This window comes from Helianthus annuus, chromosome 1 (assembly GCF_002127325.2).
Source record: "Helianthus annuus cultivar XRQ/B chromosome 1, HanXRQr2.0-SUNRISE, whole genome shotgun sequence".
NCBI lineage: Eukaryota > Viridiplantae > Streptophyta > Magnoliopsida > Asterales > Asteraceae > Helianthus > Helianthus annuus.
This window is the reverse complement of record NC_035433.2, coordinates 30,759,224-30,770,568: the sequence shown is the minus strand read 5'-3', so window position 1 is coordinate 30,770,568 and position 11,345 is coordinate 30,759,224. Positions and strand designations below refer to the sequence as shown.

The 11,345-nt window shown below is 40.7% G+C and overlaps 1 protein-coding gene across 1 annotated transcript; it reads right to left on the bottom strand.

The window, feature by feature from the left end:
• Window positions 1-1,876: 1,876 nt before the first annotated feature.
• LOC110933377 lies at window positions 1,877-2,356 on the bottom strand. Its single transcript, XM_022176624.1, has one exon. It carries the CDS (start codon window positions 2,354-2,356, stop codon window positions 1,877-1,879), a length of 480 nt encoding a protein of 159 aa, XP_022032316.1.
• Between the last annotated feature and the right edge of the window lie 8,989 nt (window positions 2,357-11,345).

The following is an 11,345-nucleotide window of genomic DNA, read 5'->3' as shown; positions in this document are numbered from 1 at the left end:
ACTCCTCTTCGTGGAATGACATTCAAAATGCAAACCGTTAGCAGCAATTTTGCTTCAATCTTCAAGTTCTTCTGGTACAAGATTCCACTATAAGTACCGGGCAAGAACAAAGCCGCTAACATATCAATCCACCTCGGATGCTTCTCCGGTTTAATCAACAGATCATCAAGGCTAGGGATCATGTAATCACGAGCAGGTAGGTTGTCATATTTCCCTAATTTCCGTAGTGTATCAAATGACATTTCCATCTTAATCCCATTAACCTCGCCCGTCAACTTCATCTGCGATGGCCTATCATACTTGTTGCATTTGAGGGTTGCCATCCATTCTTAAATCTCATCCATAAACAGGTTCTTGTTGTCCTTATCGTAACAACTGAGCGCCGCCTCCCATCCTAAGGTGCGGAACTGGGCAAATACATTAAACGGCCCAAATTCAACCTCTCTAACTTCCCTCTCACAGATGAACGCAGCAGCCTTATTTTTAACCGGTTCATTCGATCATGAAATAGTGTCGGTTGCCACTCCTCCGGCTGATCATCTAAAGGACCCGATTCCCATAGTGGCTTGTCAGCCGGGTCCAACTCCATCATCTCTTCCTCCTCACTTTCACTCTCACTAACTCTACCCAAACATTGCCTCTTCTTTGGTTGTTCTTCTGGCTATTTGCCTTTGCCTTTTGAAGAAGATGAACTAGCTCCCGCTCTTTCCTTTGTTCTTACCATTTTCCTACACACAATGCAAAACAAACAACACAACCAAACACAAAAAGTCGGCCCCTTTTTATCAACAATCCCCACACTTGCTTGTTACTATGGTCGTAGATGTTAATGAACAAAAAAATTTATAAATTATTTCTTCAAAAATTGGGCATGGTGCCTCTACAATGTAGAGGTTCCCAAAAGTTCACAACATCAATCCTACATCTACGACCATTAAAATAATCAAGTAACAAGTTTCATGATGAAAAACTATGAACAAGCAAGTGTGTATGAACAAGTATAAAAATAACCTTCCTTTTCACAATGCATCATCAAAAGTAACAAATAAGCATCACATACCTTGTATTGAAGATGCTAGAACACAAGTAACACAAGAACTTCAAAAACCCCCAAAATTTTCGGCCCTAGGGTTTGCAAATCAGACAAGAAAACGATGTTTTCTCACAAATCTCTTTGCAAAATCAGCAAGTACATGAAAAATTAGTCAAGATAGACCTAAATTTCACTTGATTTGACCATGAATTGAAAGAGTTATGAATCTTGGAAGGTTGAAGAAGGTTGTGGGGTTATGGAGATCTTGTGGGGTTGAGGAAAGTGAAAGATGATGTTTTTGGTTAGGGGAAGATGAAAGAAAACGAGTGGTCAGGGGTTAATTCACGTGACTAGTTTATATTTCTTTTATGTAACTGCTGTACACGGATCGACCCATCAGTTCGCCAGGCCTACCGTAAATTACGGTGGGCACCGTAATTTACGGTGGCTCCTGGCACAAAATACCTACCGTAACTCAGTAGGTTTCCACCGTAAACCTTCACATTTTTGAACTCCACCGTAACTTATGGTGTACACTGTAAATTACGGTGGCCTCTGGGCCTTCCTGCTTCGCCAAAATTTCCAATTTTAGGTGTGTTTCTTTATATTTTTTTTCAGTTTTTTCAATTTTTTGTGTTTTTAAAATTTTTCAAAAACATGGAAAAATTACCCTACCCCCTCGAAAGTCCCGTGTTGTCCTCAACACAATGTTAGAACAATTCGTAAACCAAATGTCCCCACACTTGTTTCAAACACAGACTTCAAACGAATGCGGTAATGTGCAAACTAAACAAAACGAACAAAATAAAATGCTAACTATGTACAGTACCAAACCTGGGCCTCTCATGGTTGATCATCGTCTACCGGGCGTAGAATGTAGCCCGCTTTGTCAAGCTCCAAGTTGTTGATGTCGTTGCCCTCCAAGTACGGCTTTAACCGATGGCCATTCACCATTTGTTGTTTGTTGGTTTGCTCATCTTGGATATCTACATCGCCAAACCTCCCAACTCGCCAAACGAAATATGGGCCTATCCATTTGCTTTTAAGCTTGCCCACGAACATCTTTAGCCTTGAATTGTACAACCAAACCTTTTGACCCACTTCAAAGGTTTTCTTCCTCAACTTTGCATCATGTACCTTTTTTAGCTTGTCTTTGTAAGCCGATACACACTCGTACGCCTCGTCTCTAATCTCTTCTATTTCACTCAATTGCAACTTCCTCATCTTCCCCGCTTCATCATAGTCTGCGTTCACCGTCTTGATTGCCCAATGCGCCCGAGGAGCTAACTCCATTGGCAAATGACAACCTTTTCCATACACCATCCGGTAAGGTGTTGTGCCAATTGGAGTTTTGTAGGCCGTCCGGTATGCCCACAACGCATCATCCAACTTGCTCGACCAATCCTTCCTATCCGTACGAACCGTCTTCATGAGAATTTCTTTGATTTTACGGTTGGACACTTCGACTTGTCCACTAGTTTGCGGATGGTAACGTGTGGCAATCCGGTGATTCACGCTATATCGCTTCAACAATTTCCCAAAATTAAAGTTCTTGAAATGCGAACCACCATCACTTATAACTCGTGGAATACCAAAACGGGAAAAGATATTGGATTGAACAAATTTACAAACAACCGAATGGTCATTTGTTCTTGTTGCAATAGCTTCAATCCACTTCGAAACGTAGTCCACTGCCACCAAAATGTATAAAAACCCATTGGAATTCGGAAAGGGCCCATAAAGTCAATGCCCCATACTTCAAAGATTTCCACAACCAAAACTGGTTGCAATGACATCTCGTCCCTCTTTGAAATGCTTCCCATCCTTTGGCAATTTACACAATTTCTTGCAAACTCACACGCATCCTTGAAAATTGTGGGCCAATAAAACCCACATGAGAGAACCCGATAACCCGTTTTATGCCAGCTAAAGTGACCTCCACACGTGGATGAATGGGCATGAGTCAAGATTTCCAACACCTCCGTTTCGGGCACACACCTCCAAATAACTTGATCTGGCCCGATCTTGAAAAGATCTGGTTCATCCCAAATGTATTGCTTCACTTGGACCATAAATTGTTGTCTTCGCTTCTTGGTCCAATGATTTGGGATGGCACCCGTGGCTAAGTAGTTTACGTAGTGAGCATACCACGGTGCAACAAAAGTAGATATGGCTAGGAGTTGCTCCTTTCATTTATCTCGCTCAAATCGTCAATTCCTTCCACAGGGATCCGAGACAAGTGATCTGCTACTACGTTCTCACTCCCCTTTTTGTCTCGGATCTCTAAATCAAATTCTTGTAATAACAACACCCACCAGATTAAACGGGGCTTCGCGTCTTTCTTCTCCATCAAATACCGGACCGCACTATGATCCGAATATACCACCACTTTGCTCCCCCAAATATACGAACGAAACTTATCCAAAGCATACACCACCGTTAGTAACTCCTTTTCGGTTGTGGTGTAATTTAGTTGCACTTCGGATAACGTCTTACTTGAATAGTAAATCACCACCGGCTTTTTATCAACTCGTTGACCCAAAACTACACCAATTGTAGTGTTGCTTGCGTCACACATGATCTCGAATGGCTTGGACCAATCCGGTGGTTGCAAGATGGGAGCCTTGACCAAATGTTCCTTCAAAACAGTAAATGCTTGCAAACATTTGTCAATAAGTCAAATGGAACATCCTTTAATAACAAATTACATAAAGGTTTCGTGATCACACTAAAACCTTTAATGAAACGTCTATAAAAACCCGCGTGTCCCAAAAATGACCTTATACCCTTAACGTTTTTCGGTGGTGGCAAAGATGAGATTACCCGTATTTTTGCCTTGTCCACCTCCATACCCCTTTCTGATATTTCATGGCCTAACACAATGCCCTCTTGCACCATGAAATGACTTTTCTCCCAACTAAGCACTAAATTTTTCTCAACACATCTTTTTAAAACTCTTTGTAATTCGTTGAGACACGATTCAAAACTAGTGCCGAAAATTGAAAAGTCATCCATAAACACTTCAAGCGACTCTCCAACCATGTCCGAGAAAATATTCATCATACATCGTTGGAAAGTTGCCGGTGCATTGCACAAGCCAAATGGCATTCGCCGAAAGGCAAATGTACCATATGGACAAGTGAAGGTGGTCTTATGTTGGTCATCCGGGTGTATTGCTATTTAATTGTAACCCGAATACCCGTCCAAAAAGCAGTAATATTTTTGACCCGATAATTTTTCAATGATTTGGTCAATAAAAGGTAGCGGGAAATGGTCGTTAGAAGTGGCGGTATTCAATTTGCAGTAGTCAATACATACACGCCACCCGGTGACCGGTCGGGTGGCAATTTGTTCACCATTTTCATCCTTGACTACTTGAATACCGGCCTTCTTAGGCACAACTTGGGTAGGACTTACCCAAGCACTATCCGAGATTGGATAGATAATTCCCGCATCCAACCATTTAATTACCTCTTTCTTTACTACCTCCCTTAGGTTCGGATTTAATCGTTGTTGAGCTTCTCTTGTCGGTTTTGCATCCTCGGTGGTGATGATCTTGTGCATGACAATTGATGGACTAATTCCTTTGAGATCGGCAATCGTCCATCTGATAGCTCCCTTATTCTCTTTCAAAACTTCCAACAAAGCTTGTTCTTGCGCCATCTCTAAATTGGAGGCAATAATGACCGGTAATGTGTCATTATCCCCTAGAAAAACATACTTCAAATGGCTTGGTAAGTCTTTGAGCTCCAACTTTGGTGGTTCTTCTAATGATGGTTTAGTACCCGAACTTATTTCCACCGGCAAGCTTTCAAATTGATGAGTCCATGGCGGTCGACCTTCCTTCAAAGCCATAGCATCCTGTTTTTCCTCTTCAACCCTTAGTGCACAAGCATCTACCTGTTCAGAAAAAACACAAAGACAAACATCCATACTATCCTCCTCATATTCGTGCGGGTTGCATCCGTTGACTAAATCTGCCATGAAATACTCATCAACACCAACAGCATTAGAATTGTTAGTAAAAACATTCAAGAGCATTTTTTGATTCCCAAAAGTCATATCGACTGTACCAAATCTACAATCGATCACAGCATGCGCGGAGTTCAAAAATGGCCGACCCAAAATTACATTTTGTTGTTGTTTTGGGTCCGCGGATGAGTAGTCCAATACTAAAAAGTCAACCGGGTAATAAAACTCATCAATTTTTACAATCACATTTTGAACCATCCCCCGAGGTAGCTTATGAGACAAATCGGCTAAAACAACCGTTGTCTCTACCCTTGCTAACGGATCAAAGTCATATTGGTCATATAAGCCCCCCGGTAAAATGCTCACCCCGGCTCCAAGATCTAGTAACGCCTTTGCCATTTGAAAATTACCAACTTGTATATTTATTAATGGCGTGCCCAGATCTTGGAGCTTAGGAGGAAGCTTCCCATTCAAAACCGCACTTACTTGCCCGGTCAAGTCTACCCGCTTAGGCGTTTTCTTCTTTTGTTGCCTTTTTTGTGTGCATAACTCTTTTAAAAATTTAGCGTATGCGGGTACTTGTTTTATTGCATCAAGTAATGGAATATTGATTTTTACTTGTTTGAACATGTCCCATAATTCTTCTTTTTGGGGACCTCTTGGTGCAATAAAATTTTTCCTACCCGGGTCAAGTAAGGCCGATGGAAACGAGACTTGACTCGGTTCACCTTCATCTTTTTCATTCTTTTCATTTTCACCCAACCCCAGTTTTTTAACATTTTATTCTTTAGGTATAGCCGGTGAAACTTCATCATCACTTTCATTACCCGTGATATCCTCAACTACCCCCTCAACCAAACCCGATGACAAATTTGCTTTAAATTCTTTGCCACTTCTCAAAACACTAACATGACTAATATTAACATTGTTACCTCATGACGAACCATGTGAAGGATTTACCTTGGTGTCGCTAGGAAGTTGACCCTTTCTTTTCTTCAATTCCGCCACGTCGGTTGCCAATTGACCCATTTGGGTTGTTAGTGATTGAATGCTCTTGTCACGAACCTCATCCTTTTGCATCCGGACTTCGTCAAGTTGATTCCGTTTTTGCATATCTTGTTGCATAGCCCGAAGCATATCCATGACTTCATTCCCGCTTGACGAATTTTGACCCGAACCACTTTGACCCGTTTGTTGAAATTACCCTTGGTAGCCATAGTTGTTTCCACCTCTATAGTTGCCTTGATTTTATTGTTGACGAGGTGCAAAGTTACCTTGAGCTCCTTGAAAGTTTGGGTTAGCTTGGTTCGCCGCGTTCCCATAGCGGAAATTAGGATGATTTCGTAACCCGGGGTGGTATGTGTTGGAGTTCATATTGAAGTTTCGACCACCCCCTCGAGTTACATTCACTTCCTCTACTTGCTCATCAACCACCCCCACTACACAAACTTCTGCCGTGTGGCCTATTTCGTTGCAATTAGTGCACACGTTGTACACTTGATTTGTGGTTTGAACATTGCCACTCTCTACTCCATGTACTTGTGGCCTTTGTATCACATGCCTTGCCCTTCTTGAAGATTGGGCCTTCCTCTTTGAAGTAACCGCCATTTGTTCTAAAAATGCCCAATCAACATGTTCAAAGTTTGTACCGAATGTACCGTTAGTAATTAACATCAAGTCACGTGCATCCTCCGAACTCAACCCTTCGTGAAACGCGTTCAACAACTCCCATAGTTGGATACCGTGATGAGGACAATTCCTTAGCATCATATTGAATCTTTCGAAGGCCTCATGATACATCTCCCCCGGTTGTTGTTGAAAGCTTCTCAAACCTCTCCTTGCATCGTTGGTCTTTTGAGAAGTATAAAACTTGTCCAAAAATATTTGTTGCATGTCGGCCCATGTAAAAATCGACGCGGAGGGTAGAGTGTGAAACCATCTCTTTGCTTTGTCTTCCAAAGAAAATTGGAAGAGAACCAACTTGACGTCATCCGAAGAGAACCCTTGACCTCCAATCGTGTTGCAAATAGAATCGTATGTCTCCAAATGGAAATAAGGTTCTTCCGTTGCTAACCCCTTAAATTTCGGTAGACTTTGGAGGGCGGTTGTTCTCACTTCAAAAGTTCTTCCATCCGCATGATGAGGAATCACTACCGGCGAAGGATTGTTAGTGATAATAGGCTGAAAATGAGCTTCGATTCCCCGTACTACTTCACGATGATGTCTTCGAGGGGCGCCCAATGGTGCTCTAGGTTGACCCATTTGCCCTTGCATAGGCCCTTGAGGAGCAAATGGTGGTTGGTATTGATATTGATGCATTGGTTGTTGTTGTTGAATCGGCCCTTGAAATTGAGGTTGTGTATTTTGAGGCCGCACTTGATGTAGCAGTGTAGGGCGTTGCAGTTGTGGCCCTTGCGGTCTAATGTGTTGCACCCCGACCGGTAATCTACTTGTGTCTTGAAATTGTTGAATCAGTTGACTTTGTTGACCCGCTCCTCCTTGAGGTCCCAAATATCCTCCATCACCCCCATAATAAAAGCCTTCCTCTTCATACCCTCTAAAATCCTCTTCATAACCATCATCGTATCCATCCCCTTGAATACCCGAAGATTGCCCAAAGGGAAGAGTTGAGTATTGAAAACCCGATTGGTTCGATGGTCTAAATGTAGAAGTAGCATGGACAATAGTTGAATTGGGTGTTATTGTGTAAGTAGAGGATGATTGACCCGTAGTTGGGGGGGAAGAACTGTGAAAATGGTGGTATGTGTTGGAGTTCATATTGAAGTTTCGACCACCCCCTTGAATTACATTCACTTCCTCTACTTGCTCATCAACCACCCCCACTACACAAACTTCTGCCGTGTGGCCTATTTCGTTGCAATTAGTGCACACGTTGTACACTTGATTTGTGGTTTGAACATTGCCACTCTCTACTCCATGTACTTGTGGCCTTTGTATCACATGCCTTGCCCTTCTTGAAGATTGGGCCTTCCTCTTTGAAGTAACCGCCATTTGTTCTAAAAATGCCCAATCAACATGTTCAAAGTTTGTACCGAATGTACCGTTAGTAATTAACATCAAGTCACGTGCATCCTCCGAACTCAACCCTTCGTGAAACGCGTTCAACAACTCCCATAGTTGGATACCGTGATGAGGACAATTCCTTAGCATCATATTGAATCTTTCGAAGGCCTCATGAAACATCTCCCCCGATTGTTGTTGAAAGCTTCTCAAACCTCTCCTTGCATCGTTGGTCTTTTGAGAAGTATAAAACTCATCCAAAAATATTTGTTGCATGTCGGCCCATGTAAAAATCGACGCGGAGGGTAGAGTGTGAAACCATCTCTTTGCTTTGTCTTCCAAAGAAAATTGGAAGAGAACCAACTTGACATCATCCGAAGAGAACCCTTGACCTCCAATCGTGTTGCAAATAGAATCGTATATCTCCAAATGGAAATAAGGTTCTTCCGTTGCTAACCCCTTAAATTTCGGTAGACTTTGGAGGGCGGTTGTTCTCACTTCAAAAGTTCTTCCATCCGCATGATGGGGAATCACTACCGGCGAAGGATTGTTAGTGATAATAGGCTGAAAATGAGCTTCGATTCCCCGTACTACTTCACGATGATGTCTTCGAGGGGCGCCCAATGGTGCTCTAGGTTGACCCATTTGCCCTTGCATAGGCCCTTGAGGAGCAAATTGTGACAACTGTGATCTGTAATCATCGTATTATGTAAAACAATGTCCGTTATCAATAAAACAATATGCTTTGGTGTTATTATGTGTTTTAGTGTTAATAGATGTGTATTTGTGTTTGGTGATTTTTACAATTTGATTCGATTCCGATTTCAAGCCTTAGATCACCTTCTGGAGGGTTATACGCAAACTGGTGCTTAAACGCAATTAGTTTAACGCAACGTACACTCCGGAACTGTGACGTAAGCTAAACATACCCTAAATATCCCTTTTATAACTTAGAAATAAGTTTCGAAGGATTTGGTATGGCGAAAACATGTTTATTTGAACTAAAGAACTATTTACGACAAAATTGCGAAACGAACGTTGGTGACCGCCCGGATAATATTTAAATCCCAAAAATATTCTGTTATGATTAAAAATTTATTTTTAATCAGGTCCATGTTGGAAAATAAATCGAAATGCCTAAAAACGTTATTTTTCATGTTTAAGCGTGTACCGTGCGTTTCTGCGCGACACAGTGCTTTTACTGCGAAACGCGGACAACGCAGCCAGACTTGGCAACTGAAATTTATTTCAGTAATATTTTGGCAAGTTTATTTTTATAGAATACTAAAAATAAATTAGAACGCCATAAATCGAGGTTTAAACGCTAGATATACTCGGTACCCAATTAAACACCTACTTCTATCTTATTTACCATCAAAGTTACACATGGACCCCCTCCCTCTTTGGAATTTTCGTTCACAATGTAGGTGGCCCCACCAAAATATTTGCAAGATCTACAAAATATTTTATTTGATCTTTGTTGGACACTTGTAATTGCATGCTACTTCCATATCCCCCTTCATATCTTCTATATATTTTCCAAAGATTTCAACCAACAAGATCACTCAACCCTTTCCTCTCTCTCTCTCCCCAAACCGTCCACCCTCTCTCTCTCTATCCAACATTCTTCATCTTCTTCATTTGCTAGTGCCATACAAAGCTTCAAAGAATAGATGGAGGTTGCATCTTGAAGGACTCTCAAAGGAGCATTGTTCTAGTCTTTTTCGCCATCTTTTCTTCACATTTCTTCACTAGATTTTGCCCCTAGCTAGAGGCTAGTAGTAAGTCCCATTTTACCTTGGTTCATCTTGTTCAAAATTATGTTTTGTAGTATGATGTGTTGTGGTTTAAATCACTAAATTACAAGAATGCTAGAAAATGTGAAACAAGAGTTATGAACATAAAAGCTACATAAAAGTTTACTTATGTCTGATTCATGAAGCGGAATCTTGTTGGTTTGAGGGTTGGTTAAATCATACTTGATGTTTAAAAGTTGTTTTCTTGCTAAATCCGTTGTTCGGACACTCGTTGATGCGATTTAGTAATGTTTAAACCGTGAAATAACATGCTGAGTTACTTTTTCAGCCGCCTTCAACAGGCTGTAAACGGACTTTAATAAATCGAAAAATGGAATTTCTGAAGCCTAAATCGTGTCTTTTCGAAAAACGAAGAAAATGGCGCTGGAATTGTATTTTTCTGAGGTCGGTTACTATTTTAAAAGTCTGTTTTCGTGACAGCAGCTAAGGCTGATTTTAACTGCAATAAAATGGGTCATACGTTTTAAGTCACAACTTAAAATCTGTGTAGGGTTAGATCATGAAATTTATACTGTAGATGGTCACCGTTGTCGCCGTGATCCTCCAACTGGAATTACGTTAAACGGACTTACGATTAATTTTTAGTGAATTATTCCGTAGACTGCGATCAGAATGTAACAAATCTGATTGCAGTCGGGAAGATGAATTTTTATAAAATATTGGTAATGAACTAGACCCCGATATATTTACACAATAAAATTTGGATCGTTTAAGACATCCTGTAAAAATTTGGGAATTTTTAGAATAAGTTAACTATTTTATTTAAATGTCCGAAAACAGTCCAGTTTCGATTACATTAAAACAGAAATGACATAAGTGATATTTTGCATGTCAAAGTGTGGTTTTGATTATTAAAAATCATTCTTATTTAATTTAGGGCGGATAAACAATTGAGGGATCGTGTTAACATTTAAAAACGCACCCAAAGGTGAGTACATAGCTCCCCTATTTTATCGTTTTCACTTGTTTTGGGGTGATTCATATGTACAAAGCGAATTTCAAGGTTTAAACGATGACTTCAATAACGATTAAGGTGGTTTATACAAAACTAATAACGATTTCGATAAGGTGTACACGACTTGTTGGTTGTAATTACATAACATATGACATTCATTAACATTGATCAAGCCGACCAGTATTAGGTTATGGTACCATAGGATCTGACAAATCCCGTTATTGCACTGCACCCATGGTTATGTGTGGGGGTTGTGGATAACGACTGAATCTGATGATTGTTAACTTACCCTTTGGTGGTTTGTTAATACGAAACGAGTTGAACAATAAACGAGTCACACAGGTTTGAATGTTGTTAACGAGACGACCAAAAGTAGTTTCACTATTAAAACGAATACGATTTTGAGACGAGTTAAACGATTTGAAACGAGATGCACGAGGTGAAACGAGTAAACGAATTAAACGATTGGTTTTGGGCAATAATTAGCTAATGGGGCGGGTGTAGTATGATAGTATCATGGTAGATGCGCCGCTGGTACATCTTATAT